The sequence below is a fragment of the Mustela nigripes genome, chromosome 12 (assembly GCF_022355385.1).
Source record: "Mustela nigripes isolate SB6536 chromosome 12, MUSNIG.SB6536, whole genome shotgun sequence".
In the NCBI taxonomy this organism is placed as follows: domain Eukaryota; kingdom Metazoa; phylum Chordata; class Mammalia; order Carnivora; family Mustelidae; genus Mustela; species Mustela nigripes.
In genome coordinates, this window is record NC_081568.1 from 622,588 (window position 1) to 644,652 (window position 22,065).

The window sequence follows — 22,065 nt, forward strand, 5'->3', positions numbered from 1 at the left end:
GAGAGGAGAGGCCGCTCTCTCACTGCTGCGGGCCCCATGTCAGGAGGACCAGGGGCTCTTGCTCATCCACGCTCCCCGGAAATCTCCACTGACCTCTTCCGCCACAGCCACTTCCCTCACAGCAGAGGGGCCGGCAGTCCCAGAAATAATTAGTTGCTTTGACTCATGTAATCGATTAACAGCAGAATCACTGCTCACAGAGCAAAACAAGAGGACGGCACGCCCAGGGAAGGGGGCAGCGGCGGGAAGGTGTCCCTCTGCCTTGCCCGCGGCCACACACAGCCCTCCCGGAGCACGACAATGGCTCCCAAGGTCAGGAGGGCGATGGAGAGGGGGCAGGACCTGGGAACCAGGTGCCGGCAGGTGACAGGTGCCATGTCCACACCAGCCTGAGGCTCAGAGACACTCCCCCAAGTGCCCACGACGTGTCTGGACCAACGCAGTCCTTGAGAGAGGGTGTGTGTGGTGCGTGTGCACGTGCACACACACATGCACCCCCAGTGCCCCAGAAGGTCTGCTGCTCGGAAACCTCGGCTCAGAGTTCATCCCCACGTTAAAGAATTTCCCAAGTAAGTCAACAAAAGCCTTGTTAGAGAGAGTCTGAAACCCCTGGAGCTCTCAGCTCTTCGTTTACAGCAGGTCCTCACTGCCCGCACTGGGGCCCCTTCGTCGGGGCTGGGGGGCGGAAGGACAGCCACCGACCTCGCTGACCTGAAGGAAACAACAGGGCTCCTGAGAAGCTGCGGGTGGTTGAGACATCAGCCCAGCGGTGAGGGCTCTGGCCCCCAAAGGCGCCGGCCATCCACAGACCAGGGCAGCTGCAGGACCGGCTGCCCCAGGAGTGGCCCGAGGCTGGAGGACAAGGGCCACTCAGAATCCAGTCAAAGCCGGAGCTGCTGGAAACCCGTCGTCGCCTGTCCTCCTGTTTGCACCTCCCCCACCCACGCTGCGGGGCGCAGACCTGTGAGGGGCCAGGTCCTGCACCCCCAACCACTCCCAGCACACGGGCTGAGGGCAGGGGTCCCCGAGGTGCTGGCGGGCACTTCTTAGTGCCTTTGGACTACAGTCCTCAAAACCAAAGGAAAGTCGGAGTGAAGGTTTGGCGATGAAAGGCGTGGGTGTGGGAAGTGCACGGGGGGGGGGGGGGGGGGCACAGAGGGCTGTCACTGAGCCCTGGGCGTCTCCCCAGACTGGAGGAGCACCAGCGTTTGGGGGGGTCTCCCGCACACTGGCAACGTGACTCGCACTGGACGCCCCGGGCTCCAGGGGCGATGAGGTCAGACGGTGCCCGGGAGCTTTCCCAAGGGCCCAGGGAGTCGAATCCCGCTCCAGGGCGCAGGGCAGGGCAGAAAGCGGGCCAGGGTCCGTCGGGGCCGAGGCCGCGGTCCCCAGAGGAGCCCCCAGGACACGCCCCCCACCAGCTCGACCCAGCGCTGACGACGCAGCCACCGCCGCGGTCCGCAAGGCCAGGGACCCCGGCAGCGCTCGCACCAACGCCCCTGCGCGCCCGCCCCGCTCCGCCGCACCGACGGGGAGGCCGCGCGCCCTCGATGGGCGCCCCGCGTGGCCCGCACCTACCGTAACGGCTCGGCTCGCGGCAGTAGCGCAGGATGGGCAGCGCGTCCACCCTCGGCGTCTCGGGGGCGCCCGCGGGGTCGGGGCCCGGGGCTCGGCCGGGGCCGGGGTACTGGCTGCCGCCGCCCTCGGTGATGGGCCCCGCGTCCCCCGCCCCGCTCGCCGCGGGGGTCACCACGAAGCGCTGGGACATGGTGGCCCGAGCGCCAGCCCCAGCCGCCAGGTTCCCGGGCGCCAGCAGAGCTGCAAGGCTCGGGCTGGGCGGGCAGGGGCGGGGCCGGGGCCGGGGCCGGGGCCGGGGCGGGGCCAGCGGCGGGGGACGAGCCTGCCCCTGGGACCCGGCGGCGTCAAGCACGGAGGGGCCAAGGCGCGCGAGAGAAGGGGAGCCGGCGGGGACCACTAGGAGAGCGGTTGGGGTCAGTCACTGGGGAATGGGGCACATTCCCTCCGTGAGGCAGGAAGCCTCCCTCTCCAGGCCAGAGTGTCCCTTCAGAAGAGCAGGGTCTTGGGGGCCTCGCTCTAAGACCTTGGAGACACCCCTCCCCCAACCCAGGCAGCCGGGGTCAGTACCGGGGCCTGGGACACCATGCCAGCAGATGCTGGAGACCTCTCTGGTCTGGGACAGTGACCACCCCCAGCGGCAGAACGGCAGCCAGGGACCCGTTACAAGGAGGCAGGTGCCAGAGTTTCAGGGAGTGAGTGAGGGCAGCGGCCTCCTGGACCATGGGGTCTGGGCTATACGCACCCTCTGCCGGGCATGTTCCCATTCCCCCGACTCTGGCCTCTTGACCGTTAGGTGTTCAGCAGTTGGCCCCAGAGGTCAGGCAGCTGGCCTCAGACTTCTACCGGATGGAGGAGCGGTCGGGAAGGAGTGGGTGAGACCAGGAGGTCCGGGAACGACGTGCCAGACAGGAAATGTGGCCAAGAACTAGCCTACTCTGTCTATGGGCACTACAACACAAGTCCCAGCCCCAGGCTAGCTTTGTGTTAATATTGCTACTCCTTCATGATTTCGGTGTAGCAAGCACTTTACAATATTCAACATTTTTGCACATTCACTTGCTCAACAAATATTTACTAGTGCGTAGCTACGCCAGACCCTGCCGGTATCCGAGAAGACAGAAAGCCCTGCCTCCATGAAGCATGCATTCTGGGAAGAGCGAGAGACAAGAGCTGTGAGGGCGAAGCAGACAAAGAAGGGGTTTACCGAGGAGAAACTGTGAGTGGGGTGTCTAGGGTGCTCCCAGGAGAAGATGATCTTTGAGCAATGACTTCAAGAAGGTCAGTAATCAGCTGTGTGACTTTCTACTCATTTGCCTCATGGTGCCTGAGGGCTGCTCCTGGTCCAGCCATCACAGTCACACTCTGGCCGTAGAGAGAGGAGACCGGAGAAAGGCAGTTAGGCCCCACTTTCAAGAGTGCAGCCCAGAAGCCACACACAATACTTTCGCTTGACCCATTAGCCAGAACTTAGTCACATGGCCATGCGGGCCCATGAAGAAGGCTGGGAAATGTGCCTGCTGACGTGTGGGGGCTCTGTTGATGAGGAAGCACGAGAGGTGGGGCATTAGGCCTCCTGGAGCACAGGAGGAAAGGAAGACCCAGGGTGCCGGATGCTGAGGACTCCTTTCGGCACGGCACGCCCCTTGCGTACCCCACCCCCACTCCCACAGCGCAGAGGGAACAGCCAGGGACCAAGCGCTCACGCACACCTGGGCACCTGGCAGCCCCCATCTCGCTCCTGGACAGCCTCCTTGGGTTCTTCTGGGGGCTCTGGAGGCCGTCCAGGCCCGGGGCGCTCTCCAGGACGGATGGGGACGGCGGCCCTGCATCTCCCCTGCCCATTCACATACAGTGCTTTCTCTGCCCTTCCGCCCAGTGCGTGTTTGCCCAGGATGACATGTGAGTTATTTTGGGAAGGTTCCCCCACCCGTGCATTTAGCCTTTTCTTGGAAGGGCCCGGACCAGTACAGAGCTCTGCTGAGAGCCGGCAGCTCACGGTGCCGCTTCGACCCAGGCCGCAGACAGGTTGTTGGTGGACTTCGTGTGCACGTGCTCCCGTCTCACTGCTGTTGTAAGGGATCTGGCGACTCTGCTGGTGTGTAAAACCAGAGCACACAGCGAGGACGCAGGTGCTTGGAGCCTGGCGCGGGGCAGAGCCCCGTTCTGCCGTCCGGCCGGCTCTCAGTCCAGCCCCTGAGTTCCGCGGGGAACCTGCCCGCCTGGAAATCACCAGTCGTGTCCATCCTTGCTCCGCCTGCTCTGCTTTCTCTCCCTGGTTTTGGTCTTGCCTTGGAATTTTCTGGACATTCCCGGACCACATGGCTGGAGCCGCCTGTTCGGTCTGAGCTGAGACAGGAGCAGCCCGGAGCCTCCCGGCGAGGCAGGGTGCCAGCCAGCGGTGTGGAACAGGGTCTCTTGCTCCCCTCCGCTGGGGCAGGGCTGGGACCAACAGCACTGGTGGCCCTCGGTCGTCAGAGGCCCCCGGGGTTCACAGAGCAGGGGGAGGGCCCGAAGCTCCAGTCTGTCCCCACGAGACCCTGCGGTAGCAGCGGACGGGCCTGAAGGACAGCCCGGAGCAGAGCTGCGGCCGAGGCTCCTGCTGCTGGGTTCTCAGCCCCTGACACGGGTCTTCCCGTGCCCGCGCGGCCACTAGGGGAGTCCCCCCCAGACAGCCCTGGCCTCGCCCTGACGGGCAGCCTCTTCTGGGGACTTTCTCAAAATCACCATCTTCTACCGAGTCTCTGATCTTAATGTCTTCGGCTAATAAAGCGTTCACAGTCTGTAAGTTTCACATTGATGTGCGTGTGTGTGTATGTGTGTGCGCGCACGTATGTGTGCATGTGTCTGTCTCTGTGTGAGTGTGTAACGTGTGTGTGTATCTCCACGTCCGTCCGTGTGTGTTTCCATGTGCGTGCGTGTGTTTATTTGGTGGGTTGACTGTTGGTTGAGGTCTCGGGCAAACCGTCAGACTCACCATTTCTGGGCAGAGTTCTGTGGTCCTGCCCAACAGCACAGCGGGACGGCGCGCTGTCTGCCCCGGCCCGGCCCCCCCGCGGCACCGGCCACTTGGTTGGTCACGGAGGGGAGGGCCACGGCTAGGAGGACACGGAGCAGAGACAGAGGTGGGGGCAGACAGAGAGGGGGAGGCAGGGCCCCAGCGGCCTCTCCGCCTCTTCCCGGAGCCAGGCGCGCACGACGGCCAGACGCCTCTCCGCCTGTGCTGAGCCGGGCTGTGCCGGCGCCTCGGGTCAGCTTGGGCCCTGGCGGGACTGAGATGTGGGCAGCCACGTGCGGCCGGAAGCTGCCCAGCGGGGCGTGAGGCTGTGCCTAAAGCTCCACAGCAGCATCTGCGCGGCCGGTCTGGGTGGTGGGCTCCCATGGCCCTTGTCTTCCTCGGACGGACTGATTGCGGAGCACAGTGGCCCCTGCCTGTGCCCGGGTCGTTGCAGCGGCAACACTTCTCTTGTGGAATATCGCGTCGCGTCCAGACCGCATCTTCGTCCGTTCACGTCGATGGGACTGCGGCTCCTTCCGCATCTTGGCTACTGTCGAAAATGTGGCTGTAAACATCGGGGCATGTGCATTCCTTCAAACTAATGTTTTTGTGTCTTTGGGTGAATAGTGGGTGTGGAATTGCTGGTCGTAGGGTAGCGCTAGTTTCAACTTTATGAGGAACCTCCGTGCTGTTTCCCAGAGCGGCCGCACCAGCGTGCATTCCCACCACCAGTGCAGGAGGCTCCCCTTTCTCCGCATCCTCGCCAGCGTCTGTCCTTTCCTGACTGGTTAGTTTTAGCCATTCTGACTGGTGTGAGATGGTATTTTATTTTTTTTTTTTTAGATTTTATTTATTTATTTGTCAGAGATAGAGAGAGGGACAGACAGAGGCGGAGGGGGAAGCAGATTCCCCGCTGAGCAGAGAGCCCGATGCGGGGCTCGATCCCAGGACCCTGAGATCACGACTGAGCCGAAGGCAGACGCTTCGAAGGCAGACGCTTCGCCGATGGAGCCCCCCAGGCGCCCCTCACTGTGGTGTTGATCTGCATTTCCCTGACAATGAGAGATGAGGAACATCTTTCCATGCGTCTGCTTGTCGGTCATCTGGATGTCTTCTTTGGAGAAATGTCTCTGGTCTGACCATTTTTAACCAGATTATTTGTTTTTTGGGATGTTGATAAATTCTTTGTATATATTGAACACTAACACTTTATAATACGGGAGGGGAGGGGTGGGGGACGGACGGCGGGGGCGTGGGGAAGTGTCGGCAGCTCTCCTTTTGGAAGGGTCGGCTGTCAGTGAGTGCGAATTCTCACTATTATTTGGTCTGGCAAGTGTCGGAACGGCTGCCGGCTCATGGCTACTGCCTTAGCTTCTGCATGTCTCACGTGAATTGTGTGCCGAGGTAGATTAAACCCTCACGGAGTCTGGTCTAGACGAGGAGAGGGAGAGAGGTGAGGAGCCAGGCACACGGGAGGGTCCGTGCGGAGGGGGTGTGCCGGGGAAGACGCAGGGACGGGCTGCAGACACGGCAGCTGGCCCCGGGGGCTGGGATGGTGCAGTGCGGTGGACAGAAGCAGGGCCGTGGACAGCACCGCGCGGGGTGTGTGTGGCGGCTGTGGGCCCCCAGCCTGCGGGCCCCCCACCCCGCGCCGGCGCAGCGGGACGCAGCCCCGCCCTCGTTTGGGCTCACTCCGCGGTGGTCTGCTGCTGTGGGGCAGGTCGGGCAGGTCACTGCAGACTCTGAGATAGTCTCAGAGGATCCCTCGCTCGGAAAGCCCAGACGCCCCGAGACGGCACCTCGTGCCTTTCCTACCCGCAGGCCCCAGTCTCGTCCTTGTCCGTGTGGCTCTCAAACCAGCGTCCAGGGGCCCTTTACCGGGTCCGTCTCTGCTGGCGGACGCCTCGGAACGGAGCCCGCGGACTCCACGTCTGTTTGATCTCCCGAGAGGGGCCAGTTTCCCCGAGTGCTGGTCTCCCTTCACAGCTTGGGCCCCCCGCCCCCGTTCTAGGAGGCGGCTCGTCGTCCACACCCGCCGTTGGCCACTTCCCGGTGTTGGCACTGGGTCGATGCCGTCGATCAGGAGCCCCACTCAGCAGTCTGGCCGGACAGGAGCTTGCCGCACACTGTGCCGCTCTCACGGAACGTCTTGATTCGCAGACGGGGAGACTGAGGCATGGGGGGTGGGTACCTCGCCCGTTCCCAGCCGGTCGGCACGGAGCAGGCTTGTCCCGACCGTCTGACCTCAGAGCCCGACTGGGAGGGGTTTGTTCTCCTCAGCCTGGGATGGGGCCTTGGCTCTGCTGCTTGCTTTGTCCTCGAGGGCTTGGAGCCCCTCGCCATGGACCCGTGCAGTCCCTCTGGTTCGTCTCCCTTAGGAAAAGCACCTCGTGTGGTCCTGGGCTTGCTGGCGGTTGTTTGGGCGACGAGCGCATCAGCCCGGGGCAGCCACCTGCGGCCACAGTTCTCCCTCCTGTCTGTGGGGAGGGGTCCGCTCCGCACGCACACACCGAGGGAGGCCACAGGCAGAGTATGGGCCACAGCTGCTGGCTGAGGTTTTCTGTCCTCTTGCTTTTGTCCAAGGACCCCAAATGGCACTGTGAGCCCGCGGCCCCGGGGCCTGGAGGAAGGCTCGGGAGTGGCTGGGGTCGCCCAAACCAGGAGAAACGGCAGGGATGGGCGTGGCGGCCAAGAGACCCTGCCCAGGTAGGGTCTGGCTGGAGGGGTCAGTCCACCTTCCAGGGGACCAGCAGGGCCTCCGGCGGCCCTCAGAGCCCTGGGCGTGCATGCCGAGCCCCTGGGATGCTGTCTCCCCTCCTCCCAGGTGGGGAGGAATTGGGGGCACCAGCCTCCATGCAGCCACGAGCGTGGTCCAGCCCCTGAAGAAAGGCGCCATTGGTGGCCTCAGGCAGGTGGCAGGTTCTCTACCTCGTGCCCCCTCCATTCAGCCCTAACACCGACGGGGGCACAGCAAACTCTGTACCTATCCCCCCACGAGAGGCCCCAGGCAGGGCAGCTCCCACAGAATGTCCGGACCCCGCCACAGGGCCTCAGTGGCCCCATAAGCCCTGCCACCCGCCTCCCACCCCGACCCCAGGGCCCCTCCCGGAGCCGAGACCGGCAGGAGCCCCATGTCCCGCCCAGGGTCGAGCACCCGGGCCCACGGAGGTTCTGGCTTCCCCTGTAGGGCCTGGGGGGCCGCACGTGGCCGGCACTCGCCCTCCCGCCGCCCCTCTACAGAGCCCGGCTCTCTCTCCCCTGCGTCAGCCCAGGGCTCTGGCCTTGCTGGCTTCAGGGGTGGGCTGGCACCCAGCCTGAAAACAGGGATGGACGGACGGACAGGGGTGCGGCAGCTGGGGCTGAGAGGCCCGCCCAGCCCTCTGAGGAGGGGTCAGCTCCCCGGGATGAACCCGTGGGACCTGGTGAGCCGACCGATGACGTTTTGCGAAGGTGACTTCTTGTTTGCAGTTTTTCAACTTGAAGGAGTCCTTCCCCCGTCCAGCCGCAGACGCTGAGCGGAGGCCGCGTCGTGTTCAGGACAAGGGGCCTCTTCTCGCCTTCTTGCCCTGGTCTGCTGCATCCCGCGCACACCTGTCCGTCACCTCCAGTCCGCCTGGGAACAGAGAGGGATCTAGAAGCTGCCAACCCCCTCCTGGCCCCTGGCAGACGCGACGTGGTGGTGGTCAGCACTCACCAGCCTCCGGCCTGGCCGCCAGGGCATCTCGGCGAATTCGGGGGCCCAGACGGTAGCTCTGCAAAGCCGCCTGGGCAGAAGGTCCTGCGGGACATCTTGGCCGAGCCCCGCAGGAAGCGGACGACAGACGCTCCTTACGTGGTGACAGAGGCAAACGCATTCAGTTCTTGCCGGAGAGCGGGGGCTGAGAGGAGCCCCCAGTGCGGGAGGGTCGCCTGACAGAGGGCCATCCACCCGAGAAGCCAAACCCTCGCAGGTCGGCCGGCCGGTCTGGTGGGGAGGATGGGCCATATCCCCGCCTGCCGCAGCCCAGGCAGAACCAGACAAGCCCAGCGCGCCCCACCCCACACCGCGGCCAGTCCAAGGGCAGGGACCTGGGGCTGGTGCAGTCCCCTTGGTTGGTAGGGCAGGGGTCCCCGTCTCAGGACGGGTATTAGGTTACCTGGCATCATCTGAGGGCTTGTGAGAACTCTTGCTCCCAAGAGGGGATGGAGGGCTTGGGCCCGGGACATGAGGGGCCCCCCGGGAACTTGGAAGGACACCCAGGAGACCAGAACATGTGCACTGGCCCACAGTCGCCCGACGGAGAGCTCCCACGCAGGCACGGCAGCCGTGGGAACCGTCACGCTGCACGTGCTGGGGCGTCTGCGAGGTCGGAGTAGTCGGGCACGAGCACCGGGCGCTCGAGACATCTCAGCCCCAAGCAGGGGGTCTTGCCAGTGGGCGGGACCCAGAGCCCCGGGCGTCCCTCCAGCGGCTCTGAGCAGGTCCGGGAGCCGCGGGTGCTGGGTGCGGTCGCTGCCCTCACCCTGGGGAGGCAGCAGTGCCCAATGGGATCACAGGTCTTCCGTGGAGTGAGTCGGAGCTGCAGATTAACTGGCGGCGAGAAACCTGTCTCACAGGCATCACCGCCCAGCAGCTGCTCCCCCAGTCCACAGGCTGTTTGGGGAGGGGTCTTGACGGAGATCACTGGGCCACAGCGGGGTCTTTGGGTGGGTCTACTCCAACGTGGAAGAGGCCGGGGGCAAGACCAGCGCCGGGGATTGCGCAGGGAGGGCGGCGGGGAGCCGAGGAGAGACGGGGCACAGGCCCCTCCTGCTCCCAGCCGGCTCTGCACGGGTCTGGGGGGGCTGAGTTACCCGTGCCACAGGCGGGGTAGGCACACAGCGGACGCCGTCCCCAGGGCCCTGCACAGTGGGCGCCGCACTGGAGGTGCCCCAGCCTCCGGGGAGCGCTGTGGGGGTCCTTCTGCCGGGACGGTCGGCCGTCGGCATTTGCGGGGCCTTCATGCCCATCCCCAGGACCTACTGATGCCCGGCCCCCGACCAGCGGGGCCGCCCACTGGGTACTTGGTCTGGGCTAGCGTGCGCTCCCTCCCCCCTGACCCGGGCGCACCTCCGCCACCCGCAGGCTCCTGACTCTGCCCGCACCCAAGCCCCCACACCCGGCCTTCCCCGGACGGTCCTGCCTGCAGCCTTCCTTCCTCCGGGCTTCGCTCAGTGTCTTCGGTCCAAGGCCTCAGCCCTGGTCTCCTGGTCTCCTGGTCTCCAGGCCGGGGGGACAGCAGTTGGCCTGAGCCTTGTCCCACCAGCCCGGGGTGGACCCGGGCCTGGGGGGGGGGGGTTCCCAGCCTCCCCATCTGCACGTTTGTTACTGAGGAACCTGCGTCCATGGCACACACCGTGTCCCACCAGCGGGTCACTGCCCTCCGTCCCCTCTGTCCCAAGGGATCTGACTCCCTTCAAGCTCAGACTTTGTGGGAGGCTGTGGATGCTCTCTGGAGCTCGGGACACCTTCCTTAAGGTGGAATATTCCAGAATGCAAGGATCCTCAGAAGGAACTGTGACCCCTGGGAGCGGAGGGCGGAGCAGAAGGGTCAGACAGGCACGGGGAGCCAGCACCTTCAGGCGCCACCGGCTGTGGACGCTGCGCCCCCCCGTGGCCCCCTCCCCCAGGCTGGGGAGGCCAGGGCAGCCCCCACCGCAGGGCTCTTGCAGCAGGCCTGGCTGGTCTTGGACATGAGCCCCGAGGCACAGGAGCGTACCCGGAAGGCGGACGGAGAGGTCACAGGAATGTCCCTGATGGCCAAGGCCACATGTGCAAAGGAGGTGGTGTCTGTCTTCTGGCCCTCGATCAGTGGCTCATGCCGTGTTGGAAGCAGGAGGGACAGGCTGAGGGCCGGCTGCCTCGCAGTGACTTGTGCCCAGACCCCCTCCCACCGCCCCCCGCCGGCCCACCCTCAGGGGCCGCCCTGGCTGACCTGCTTCCTGAGAAGGGCCCTGGGTGTGTGCTCAGCTCCGGGCTCCCCTGTCCGCCGACCACCCCTCCCGTCTCCGGGGGCTTCGGACGGCGGAGGACAAGGTTCGGTAGCAGCTCCCTACACTTGGTCGCCCTCCGGGGCCTTCTCTGCAGCCCCTGACACGTGGCTCTGGAGGGCGCGGGGGTCTCTCGAAGACGCACAGCCTGTGCAGGGCCAGCGCCCTCTCCCAGGACACGCGGAAGCCACCCTGGGATGAGTGGGGACAAACCCTGGAAGCATGGGCCGCCGCCCTGTTCTGGAGAAGGACCTGACCAGGCCCTTCCAGGTCTGTAGGCCCTGGGTTCTGCCCTGTCTCTGTGACGTCCTGGGGGAGGCAGTGAACACAGGCTCCCTCCCGTGCCATCAGTCCCCACCGGCCGTCCCCACAGCAGCTGCTCGAGGCCCCCTCCCCGTCCCATTTCGGGGAGTCTGCAACATATCGCTGCCTGTGGTCCACCCGCCCCGCCCTGCCTCCAGCACCCACCGTGGCACCGGCATGGGAGGGAACGGCAGGGGCCCTCAGAGCCCCTACGTGGACAGAGAGAGGCACCCCATGCAGAAAGTGGGCCCGTCAGGGACGGGCCCGTCACCCCATGCAGCCTCCCCAGGTGCCGGGCCCGTCCCAGAGAGCCTGGGAGTGGAAAGGGACCAGAGCGGGGCGAGGGGGAGCCCGTGGGCCGCAGACAGGGGGCTTCACCCCTGCAGGAGCTCCCGGAGCCCACCCTCTCCTGCCTCAGCCCCTGCTTTCCCTCCCTGTCTCCCCAGGGCCCGATGCCTGAGCCTTCCCTCCGCGGGGACCCTGTCCGGTCCATTGCAGCACCCCCAATCTCTTCCCAGGAGGGCTGGTTGTGAGAGAGGCAGAGACAGGGACAGAGACGTAGGGAGACAGAGACAAAGATAGGTGTAGAGGGACAAAGAGAGACAGAGACGTAGGGAGACAGAGAGAGACACGGAGACAGAGATGTAGAGAGACAGTGAGGCAAAGAGACAGAGACGCAGAGAGACGGAGAGACAGAGACAGAGACAGAAGCTGAGTATCATTTCATAACGATCTTCAGAAATACTGGAACAAGGGGCGCCTGGGTGGCTCAGTGGGTTAAAGCCTCTGCCTTCGGCTCAGGTCGTGATCTCAGGGTCCTGGGACCGAGCCCCGCATCGGGCTCTCTGCTCATCAGCCCGTCTGCGCACTTGAATGTGGGGGGTCGTGGGGACGCGTCAGCGCGCGTGTGCTTGTGGGATCTGCCGGCGCGGGCCAGCGTGACCTTGTTTTCTCTGCCCGCTTGTGCCCTCTGCTGGTGTGTCCGGACATAGCTGTCGGCGAGGTGACCTTGTTCCCGGGGAGCAGAGGCTCACACAACACCTCCCTGCTCCGCTCCCACCAGGGCCTTCAGCCCGCCCGGAGCGGATTTCTCTCCTGCTCCCCGTGAAGCCACAGAGGGGCCCAGGGCTGGGGCAGGGCTGCGGGGTCAGGGACTCGGGCCCCTCCTGAACCACAGACTCACTGTCCACCCACAGCAGCATCCCCGTGGCCCAGGATGGCAGCTGAGGCTCCATTCATCCCACTTGCCGTTCCATGGGGGTGCGGCATGGGCGCTGGGGGCCCAGAGTCAGGGTCAGAGTCAAGGTGCTTCCCTGCTCCCCGGGAAGCCACAGAGTGGGTCAAGGCCCTCCCTCCCGGGCTGCTTCCCTCCTCCCGGCAATAGTTTAAGAACCAGCCAGCCAGGGGTCCAGAAGGGAGCGGGAAGCCAGCCCTCCCTCCCCACACCCCCAGGCAGAGGACCTGAATGAGACCAGGCTTATTTCGTCCAAGTCTCTTTTTTCCACTCTGGGGATCTGGTCACCTGCGTCACACACATCTTGTTCTAGGTGTGGCTGGGCTGGGGTGGGGGTTTCTGTCCCCACGGGGTCTTCCTGACGAGCCCTCTCCGCCCCCTCCCCCCGGAGGGGGCAGCCCCTCTGTGTCCGCAGAGGTCTAGGACTGCCTCTCCTTGGGGACAGGGCCCAGGACCCAAGGCCGATCTCCAGGACCTCTATAAGCACTCTCTCCCGAGTGTCACCGCTGTGACTGACACGGGACTCCCTCGGGAGCTGGGACTGGACGTCCGCAGACTCGTGACTCCAGCAACGCCGACTCTCTCTGCAGACTTGGAACCACAGCAGTGTCGCTGGGGTTGAGACTCTCACCCGTGGGACTGTCCCCCGTGGGCCTCCATTTGCCTATCTCCTGCTAGGGACTCCAGGGTGTGGAGTCACTGCCTGGGCGGTGAGGTCACCGGCAGCTGCCCACTCGCCTGGGGGCTTCTGGTTCTGCTTGTTCTCCTGGGACCACCTCCAGACCCTCCCATCACTTATCTCTGCCAAACAAACCATCCCAAGCTGGAGGAAAACAGCTCAGAGCTGTTATTCCTTCTGACTCTGTGGTAAGGAATTTGGGCGGCCACAGCCCTGCACCCCCCCACCCGTGGGGGTCACCCACTGGGAGGCGTCGTTAGCATGTATGGCACCTGGGTTCCTCGGGACCCCTTCCCCCTCCTCGGGTCCCTCTTCCCCTCCTCGGGACCCCCTCCCCTGGCTGGGCTCCCCTCCCCCTCCTCAGGACCCCCTTCCCCATCCTGGGGCCCCTCCCCCTCCTCGGGTCCCTCTCCGTTCCACGGCTCATCACGTGGTCCCTGCAGGTTGCTGGGATTTGTCGGTGATAAGCCCGAGACCCTCCCTCGGTGGGGGTGTGTGGAAGCCGTGTCCTCTGTCTCCACGGTCCCGGGTTCCACCAGCGGGGAGCTGGAGGCCGCGGGAGCCCCCTGGGGCCCCTGTGGGAGGTTCGTGCCCGTCACCGCGCAGGCCGTCCCTGCGTGCTCGGGGTTTCACCCGCTGGCTCTGGCATCGCGGCTGGGCCTCCCGGGGCCAGGGCTCCGAGCTGTGCCCACAGGAACCCCCGCGTCCAGGGCGCAGGCAGGAGTGATGGCCAGAAGTGCGGCCCAGCGGCCCGTGCCTGGACCCGAGCGAGACTTGTGTCCCCAGGCTCCCAGCCAGTGCTGGGCCTGAGGACCTGGGCGGCGGAGACCAACCGGAGTGACGCCTGCCCACGCCAGCCACGGTGCTTCGGCCACGACGGTGCTTCGGCCTGCGGTTCTGGCCTTGGTACCCCCCCCTCCCCGCTCGGAGGGCTGGTCCCTGTTTCCACGTCAGCCCATCGATGTCTCCCGAACGAACGGCAAGCACCAACGCCCGGCTGAAGCTGGTCCTTGCTTTGCTTTACGGTTTGGGCTGGGTTTTGGCTGAAGTGACTTAGCGTCTCCTGTGGGATCAGGCCTTGCCTTGCGGCCAAGGTGAGGCAGCGAGTCGGGCTTGGACAGCCGACCCCAGACAGAGCCGGGGCCAGACCGCACGGAAGGGGAGGCCGCACCCGTCTCTGGGCGGCGGAGGGCCCGGGGGCCGCTCTGGCACCTCTCACCTGAGGCGAGGCCAGCTTGGAGCCTTGTGGCTGCACCTGGGGACAGGGCTGGGGCTGCTGACCATGCAGAGAGCTGGGGCACGCCCGCTCAGGGCAGCGTGGCTGAGAGCGTGAGGAAGCTGTGTCCCCGGAAGCTGTGTCCCCGGAAGCTGTGTCCCCAGACACTGTTGCCCTCCAGCTGCTTGGACTTGAGGATGGAGCCTCTGCCTTGCTCCCCCGGCCGTCACTGACCCTGCCTTCCCAAACCATGGCCCACGAACCCCTCTTCCTTCCTCTGACCTCCGACCCCTGAGTCAGGTCCCTCCTCAGGAGACGGTGGCCAGGCCCTCGGACTAAGGGACAACTGTCCCAGCTCCTCCCATGGCCACGGAGCGGACTCGGGCTCACCCCACCCTCTGAGCCCCCTGGCCAGTGACCTTGCCCTCTGAACCTTGGCCACCCTCCAAGGCCACACCCGACACTGGTCCCGCCCCAAGTCCAGCCTCCGCTCCTGTGTCCAATCTGACCCCCAGCCCAGGTCCCACCCGGAGTCCAGGACCAAGTCAGCCTGGCCCGCTCACGGCTTCAGTGCCCTTGGCCTGTCCCCAGCTGGACCCCAGCCCGCCTGCCTCAGGGCCTGACAGCCCGGATAGACTCTTCTCCATCTCTGACCTCCCGCCGATGCCCTCCCCTGTCCTCGTGCTCTAGAAACTTCTCCCAAGCCCCAACCTTCGATCCAGACTGGCAGAAGACTAACCCCCCTCCTGCCTCCCTCCTCCGAACTTCCTGAACATGCCGGGCCGGTCCCATGGGTCCCCCAGGGGTGCTCCCTGACCCTTGGCCTTGCACGAGGGTCCCCAGGAGCCCTGCTTCATTTCCCTTCCCCTCCTCTGCCTCAGCCTTTCCGTGCAAGACACGCTCACACCCTGAGCGGCCGGCAGCTCCGACAGCCTGCTGGGGCATTTGGGGTCTGAGCTCTGGATGCCCAGCACCCCCCGTCCCCCCAGCTCTGAGCAGGTGGGCAGAGCACCCGGCCCCCGCCCGTAACCTGACCAATTCCCGGGTCCTTCCCTCCGCTTCTGGGAGAGGGCCCGTCTCATGCAGGCAGCGGGAGCTCTGCCCAGAGCTCCGCTCCCCCTCTTCACCCTCTGCCTTTGCAAGACCCGCTCCGGCTCCGAGTCACCGGCACCCTCACCCAGGTCACCCGAGCCGCCTCCTGCTCTGTGTGTCCAGCAGCCATGGGCAGCCCGCGGGCGACGCCTGCTGCACCTGCCGCGGGGGCCGCTGCATCTTCAGGGACAGGGAAGTCTTCTCAGCCCACTCCTTTGTCCGTCTCGGGTCTCATCCGCACCCCCAAGGAAGCCCACCCACGGTGCTCCCTCCCTGGCGGCTGCGTCCCTCAGGGTCAGGCTGGCTGGCCCCGGGCTGGGACCTGCGCTCATTCCTCAGGGTATGAGGAGGGATTCAGGGCATCACTGAGCAGCTCGAGTGTGGGAGGGGGCTGGCTTTTAGGGGTGGGGGAGGTGTAAGGCCTAAAGGCCCCCAGCCTGCTCCGCGGAGGGGCAGGAGGTTTGGGGAGGAGGGGTCTGAACCGGGAGGGTGTGTCTCAGGGTGCTACGGGGGGGTCCCCAGAGGGCTACCAGTGCAAAGGTGGGATTGCCGAATGTCCCACGCAGCCCGACTCCTGCCTCGGCACCTTGGGGTTTTTCCTTGGGGACACTGGGTGGGGCCCAGCGTCCGGGCCTGTTGGAAAAGTACCGGCCAGCAGTCCACTGAGACATCGCTTTCTCAGGTTGATGGTTAATCCTGGGCGTCCCTGGACAACAATCTGGCTGGTTTCTGGGAATGCCCTGAGTGGGAGGGGTTCGTGGCCGCAGGCTGGGGCCGAGCATGGAGGCTGCCGCTACCCCCGAAGGCCCTGGGGGCGGGTGGACGGATGTGAGGAACCCCCCCACACACAGGTCAGGGTTCCCTGGACCCCGGTACTGCTGTCTGCTGCCTTTCCTTGGGCTGCAGGGGACGGCTTGGAGCCCCCGGTTTGGGGTCTGGGCCCTTTCTCCAAGCAGCATCCCCGCCCCCCGCGGTCCGTGATGGGCCCTGAAGGCCCTCAGGGGGGAGAGGCGGAGCCTCTGGGAGCTTGGCTGGACGTCCTTGTCAGGACAGCAGGGCCTCATGGCAGCCACGGGGAGGGAGGAAGCCAGAGCTTGGTCCCAGCTCTGCCTCCTGCCTGGAGGCTCCACATCCCCAGGACTCAGTTTCCTCAGGTGCAGGGGAGGGGCTGACCCTGCCACCCTCCTGCAGGGGCTCTGTGTGAGGGGAGCAGCGGGTGCAGGGGGCCGACGTCCCTGCCCCTCTCCTCACAGCATCCCAGGCTTTGGAGACTGAATATCCTAACTAAGCCTCATTTGAAATCCCAGAGGAGGACGAGCTGCCGAGAAGTTCCTCCCTGAGATCTGGGCTCCGTCATCCGTGGCATCCCCACTGCCCTGCACGGGGCGCCCCAGGCAGACCCTGCCTTTGCTGGCGGTGTCCAGTCTTTCTGAGCCTCCGCGCAAGGCCCAGTGGCCACACGGGGCAGCCCCGGGCTCTGCCTTCTCCACGGTCCCCATCTCTGCTGCCCGCTGCCTCTGGGTCCGAATTTCCCAGCCCCCAGGGGCAGGTGCCGCTCCAGGCTAGCCGAGGGTCTCACCGAGGGTCTCATCCCTCCCTGGGGCCTGGGGCCCTGAGCAGCTCTCACAGCTCGCTGCGTGCTGTCGCCGGACCGTGCTGCTCTCCCGCGGTCCTCCCATCTGGCTGGGCCTCCCCTCCGTCTGGGTCTCCCGCGGTCCTCAGACCCAGACTCCCCCCGTTCTGGGCCTTGTTCAAGGGGCCGATCAAGCTGAGCTCCAGCGGGGACGAGGACTTCCATGTCCACAGCTGAGAGTCCCACTTTTCCAGCCTCGGGGTGCTTTCCCGCCGAGCAACGGTGTCTCCCCCGAGAGGCTGGCCGGGCGAGTTGAACCGCAGCTCAGGGAAACCTGCTACAGAGGACTCGTGGGCTCATCGTGATGTGCCGCGAGGTCGGGAGAGGCTCCTCCCAGAATCCAAGCCCGCGGAGGAGAGATTGAGGCTCAGAATACTGCCCAGGGACCCCCACCTGGAAGAAGGGGTTTCTGCGATGTGTGACGGAAGCACTCGAGTTACCAAGGTCCCCGAGAAAATTAGGGTCAGCAGGAGCCAGACGCACACCCGACGCCAGTAGCGTACCGATCCTACTGCTACACCGGCGAAAGCTAAGACGATGCCCGGCCCTGCCAGGCGCTAGCGAAAGAGCTGCTCCTGCTTCAAGATCTTCTCAGAACGCGGCTTCCACACTCTAATCTAGTAAGTTCCTTCTAAGAAACTCCGTCCACAAGTTCAGAGACGGGGACCGCGGCAGCATCTACAGAACCAGCCCGACGCCAGGACGGCCGACTGGAGGAAAACGGGTGACGGTCCCCGTGCGGCCCCTCTCCAGGGCTTGTGAGTCTGACGGGCTGGGACGCGCTTGTACACGAAGTGCACTGTGCCCACCGACCCCGCTGGGAGTGGGGGTCACCACAGATCTGGGGTCCCTGGGTGCACATGCGGGTGTCCGAAGAAAATGCCTTTTTCTCAGCTCCTGTGCCTTTTCCAACTATGTTCCAAAAACGTGAGAACGATAGTTCTCAGAGTACACACGTGCGTCCTGTCACCTGACAACAGGACCTCGGTCGTCCAGCGAAGGCCTCCTCCGCTGTTTCCCACTCAACAAAGGGGAGGGTCTCTGCAGGGTGGACCCTGGGCTCCTCCCCCTCTCCTGGAGGTCCTGGAAGCTCATGCCCTGCCCACTGCCCCGCCCAGCTCCTGTCACAACAAAGGCCCACTCACCACCCCCCTAGCCGATCCCCCTGACAGGTCGGTGAAGACTCAGCAGTAAACAGGCAGGCGGGGAGGGGGCTCCAGGGTCACTGTGCTGGCCGCCTCCATGGGGAGCTGCCCTGTGTTGGGCGGGCGGAGCTGGGCGTCCCTGCTTGCGTGAGTGTGGCATTCGGAACATGGGGCCTTTTGCCAGTGGCGGCAGGTGCGAGGGACAGGACAGCTGGGCACCCAGACTCTGTCTCTCAGTCTCTCTCCCCGGCCCCCCAGCTCCCCGTGGCCGCCTGTCCCCACAGAGAGTGCCCTGCTCCCCCTTCCCCCTGGGAAGACAGGGGCAGAGGAGACACGGAATATCAGAGTGGGGGGTGGGTGGCTCTTAGAGCTTAACTCCAGGCCCAGACGTCCATGAATGCAGGCTTGGGGGCGGGGGTGGGGACAGGAGGACATCAAACATCCCCTCCCGTGACTTCTGACTACTCAGTAACTCTGCTCCTTCAGGAAAACAAACAGCCCCAGCCCCGTTGAAGACAAAGGTTAATGACTTCGGAGATCACGGGACAGCCCAGCGCCTGCCCTGATGTGCCCTCCCACACCTGCTCCCTCCTGAGCCCGCCCCACCTGCTCACCTGCTGGGCCCGCCCTCACCTGCCGCCTGCCCTGAGGACTTCAGCCTGGGGGGGGTGTCACTGATAACCAATCCCCAGGCTATGCATGCTGTCCCCGGGCTTTGGGGTGCTGTCCTGTGCCCTGGGGGATACCCAGGAGCAGGGCTTCTTACTTTGGCTCCCTGCCCCACACATGAGGAGGCCTGAGCCGTTCTCCAGGGATCTGGAAGGTGGGGCAGCCTCTCCTAAAACTGATGTGAAAAATACTTAATGCGGGACGTGTTCCCTGCTGAAATAAAACCTGGACAGACAGCCCCCAACTCTGAGGAAGGACGGAGTCCGTGGTGCAGGGCCCACGTGGGCTGCACGTGTTTAACCCCAGCACAGTAGCAGAAGGTGAGGCAGAGTCTCCGCTGTCAGCGTCGGCGCCGTGAGAAGGTTCTTCTTCCTGCGGGCGCATGCGACACTCGGCCGTCTGTGGAGCCACGTGCAGCCCATGTCTGTGCCGGGGACCCGCGCCCCGGCCGCCTCACTCCAGCACCGCCATCCGCCCGAGATGTGGAGTCGGACCGCGGATGGACTCACGTGGCCAAGGACGAGACAGAAACGCACCCGGTTCGTCTCTGAGAACCGAATCAGGGGTACGGAGGATCACGCGGGACGGACAGCTCCAAGGAGCAGGATCCTCCCATTTTTAAAATGTACTGTCGGGAGTCTGGGGCTCCGTCGGTTAAGCGTCTGCCTTCGGCTCAGGTCATGATCCAGGGTCCGGGGATGGAGCCCCGTGTCCGGCTCCCAGCTCGGCGGGAAGCCTGCTTCTCCCTCTCCACTCCAGAATGCAGGAGAGCACGTCCGCGAGTGCACACCTGATCCTCACAGACAAAGGACCCCAAAGGCCGCGGCCTGGCTCGCGTCGGAAAGAAGTGGGGGTTCCGCGGGGAGACCGACGTCCGGGGTTCGCTGCCGCGCACTGAGAGCTCCCTGGACAGGAAGCGTGTCCTGGGCTGTGGCGCTCATCCCTCGGGGATGCCGTTTTAGGGAACAGAAAGGGCCCCTCGGTCCCGGGAGGGCAGGAGCCATGTGCACGGACGTCTGTGCGCCCTCAAGGGCCACGGGGACGCACCGGAAGCTCCTCCCGGCACGAGGGGCACCGGACCAAAACCCGCGCTCCCGGGGTCACCTTGTACTGAGGCTCTCTGTAGAACTCAACCCCTGAGAGGGTGAGAAACGGCTGTTGCCATAAGGTCAGGACTCGGAAGCTGTCGGGAGGCTCTGCCGCTGCGCAGGAGCCACGGGAGGGCGACCGTGACCACCGCGGCCCTGAAGGGAAGGCACAGGCTTCAGGAGCGGCATGGGGAGCGTCCGCACTGCGGGGACCTTGCCGTGAGGCCGCAGGACGCAGACCCCTGCCTGTGCCCCATGGGCTCAAGCGGCTGACGGACCAGTGCGGGAGGCAGAGGGACGAGCAGCTTTGTGGCGACAGTGGCCCGAGGACGGTGGGGACAGCAGCGTTCAGAGCAAACAGCCCCACGTCCTCATGCGACTGGCGAGCTGCCTCGTTAGCGAGCTGCGTGAGGGCGTCTTCGAGACCTGGCAGCCGACGGGGCCGTGCGAGGGCAGGAAGCAGGTGCAGCTGTTAGTGGCAGATGCCGGGGACCGTCTGGGAAGGCCCGTGGCTGCGAGGAGCAAGATGCTTGTGACGCCCACGTTCTGGAGGCTTCCGAGGCATCCTGAAGATTGACAGGAAGGGTCAGCCTCGGGATAGAGGGGATATCTGAAGGGGTGTTTTGAGGGAGGTTTAGCCAAGGCCCATAAAGGTGGGGTCGGAGCTCTGTGTCAGGCCACCAGGGAAACGCAGGCACCGGGCGAGTCCCCAGGAGAAGGGCTGTGGGCCGGGTGCAGTGGGCGCCTCTGCGGGCCGGAGGCACAGACCTTCCCACCCTGGTGTGCGGTGCGGTTTCTCTGGGGAGGGCGAGAGTGCCTGGGAAGGGACAGACGCGGGAGGGTGTGTGTTTCTGGAATGTTCTGTGTGCCCGCTTTCCGGAAGTTCATTAACCTGGAAAACAGTGATAGATGTGCCTACAAGTACGTTCGTCAGGGACAAAGGGAGCCGAGAGGAGCCGCGTGGAAATTGTCTACAGCGTTACCGTCTCCCCAGCGCACTGCATACTCGTGTGTTCCACAGAAAAGGTGCTGTTTAAAAGGCAAATTTAATACAAAGTAATAAAAAATGAAATAAATAAAATTGCAAATTTAGTTTAAAATCTTAATTTTTTTTAAAGATTTTATTTATTTATTTGACAGACAGAGATCACAAGTAGGCAGAGAGGTAGGCAGAGAGAGAGAGAAGGAAGCAGGCTCCCCGCTGAGCAGAGAGCCCGATGCGGGGCTCGATCCCAGGACCCTGAGATCATGACCTGAGCCGAAGGCAGCGGCTTAACCCACTGAGCCACCCAGGCACCCCAAAATTTTAATTTTTTTTAAAGACCTGCACTTGTCTAGATGGTTGTAGACAACTTTTTTTTTTTTTTTAAGATTTTATTCATTCACTTGAGATAGAATGAGAGAGAGAGTGAGCACAAGCAGGGGAGCTGCAGAGGGAAGCAGACCCCTCGCCAAGCAGGGAGCCTGATGCGGGGCCGGATCCCAGGCCCCTGGGACCATGACCTGAGCCGAAGGCTGATGCTCAACTGACTGAGCCACCCGGGTGCCCCTAAAATTTTAAATTTAATAAAATGCTCAAAAGATAATATTAGGTAAAAGTCATGCACAGTTCAACTTCAAGCAGGGAGCGAGTGTGCCGGGGTCGCTCGTACGCACACGCACACTCTGGTGACCCGGACACAACCTGGGGGTTAGGGGCACCGTCCCCGCATGGCAGAAATCCCGCCTCAACTTTTGACTGAACCGCAGTCGCTCGCAGGTGACCGGAAGCCGCCCCGATGGCCTGAAGCGGATGACGACACCCTCCGTGGACGCACGCCTCCTACCTGGTGTCCCTCGGAGCCACGAGGCAGAGAACAAGCCCCACGGCGTCGTGTGTGTCGCACGCTCTGTGCCAGCTGGCCCGGCCGTCCCCCGTCAGTGGGAAAACCGTGCGGACCCTCGGAGCCACGCGCGCGTCTCTGCAGGCGCGGCACAGAGTCGGGCCTCGCGAGCACCCCTTCTCTGGTGGGAAGTGTTGCTACGGCGGGCGCGGGAGAGCGGGCTGCCACGGAGGACGGGCTGCGGGGACGGGCCTCTGACCCGGCGCTGGGGAGGCCGGGTGCCATCCCCGTCACTGGTGGGGACTCTGTCCCAGGGTCCTCGCCGGCCACAGGACACGGGCCCGTGGGGGGCAGCTCCCGCTGCCCACAACATCCCCCATCCCCCGTCCACTGGGAGGGAGGCACGTGGGCCCTAGGACCCGGACGGGGCTGGGGGGGAGGCGGCCTCGGCCATCCTGACTGTTTCCAGTCACCACTGTACTGAATGCAAAGGCTCCTTGAGTCTCTCCACCTGAGCCACTGGGCCCTTTGGTCACCAAGACTGTGGAGCGTGGCCCCGGGGGAGCTTCCCCCGTGAGTGGAGTGCGGGGAGGCCCCAGCC

General features: G+C 64.6%; 2 protein-coding genes across 2 annotated transcripts in view; one reads left to right on the forward strand and one right to left on the reverse strand.

Moving 5' to 3' along the window:
* Positions 1 to 1,787, reverse strand: part of SLC12A7 (solute carrier family 12 member 7) — a 67,808-nt gene extending 66,021 nt beyond the window's left edge. The window contains exon 1 of the mRNA XM_059416818.1: positions 1,579 to 1,787. Coding sequence (XP_059272801.1) covers positions 1,579 to 1,768 — 190 coding nt within the window. The 5' untranslated portion in view covers positions 1,769 to 1,787. The remainder of the gene's footprint in view (positions 1 to 1,578) is intronic.
* An 11,426-nt stretch (positions 1,788 to 13,213) lies between these two features.
* LOC132028153 (uncharacterized) lies at positions 13,214 to 21,880 on the forward strand. Its single transcript, XM_059416766.1, has 2 exons — positions 13,214 to 15,446; positions 21,401 to 21,880. The coding sequence occupies exons 1-2, from the start codon at positions 14,805 to 14,807 to the stop codon at positions 21,878 to 21,880; spliced, it is 1,122 nt and encodes a 373-aa protein (XP_059272749.1). The 5' UTR covers positions 13,214 to 14,804.
* Positions 21,881 to 22,065: the final 185 nt, after the last annotated feature.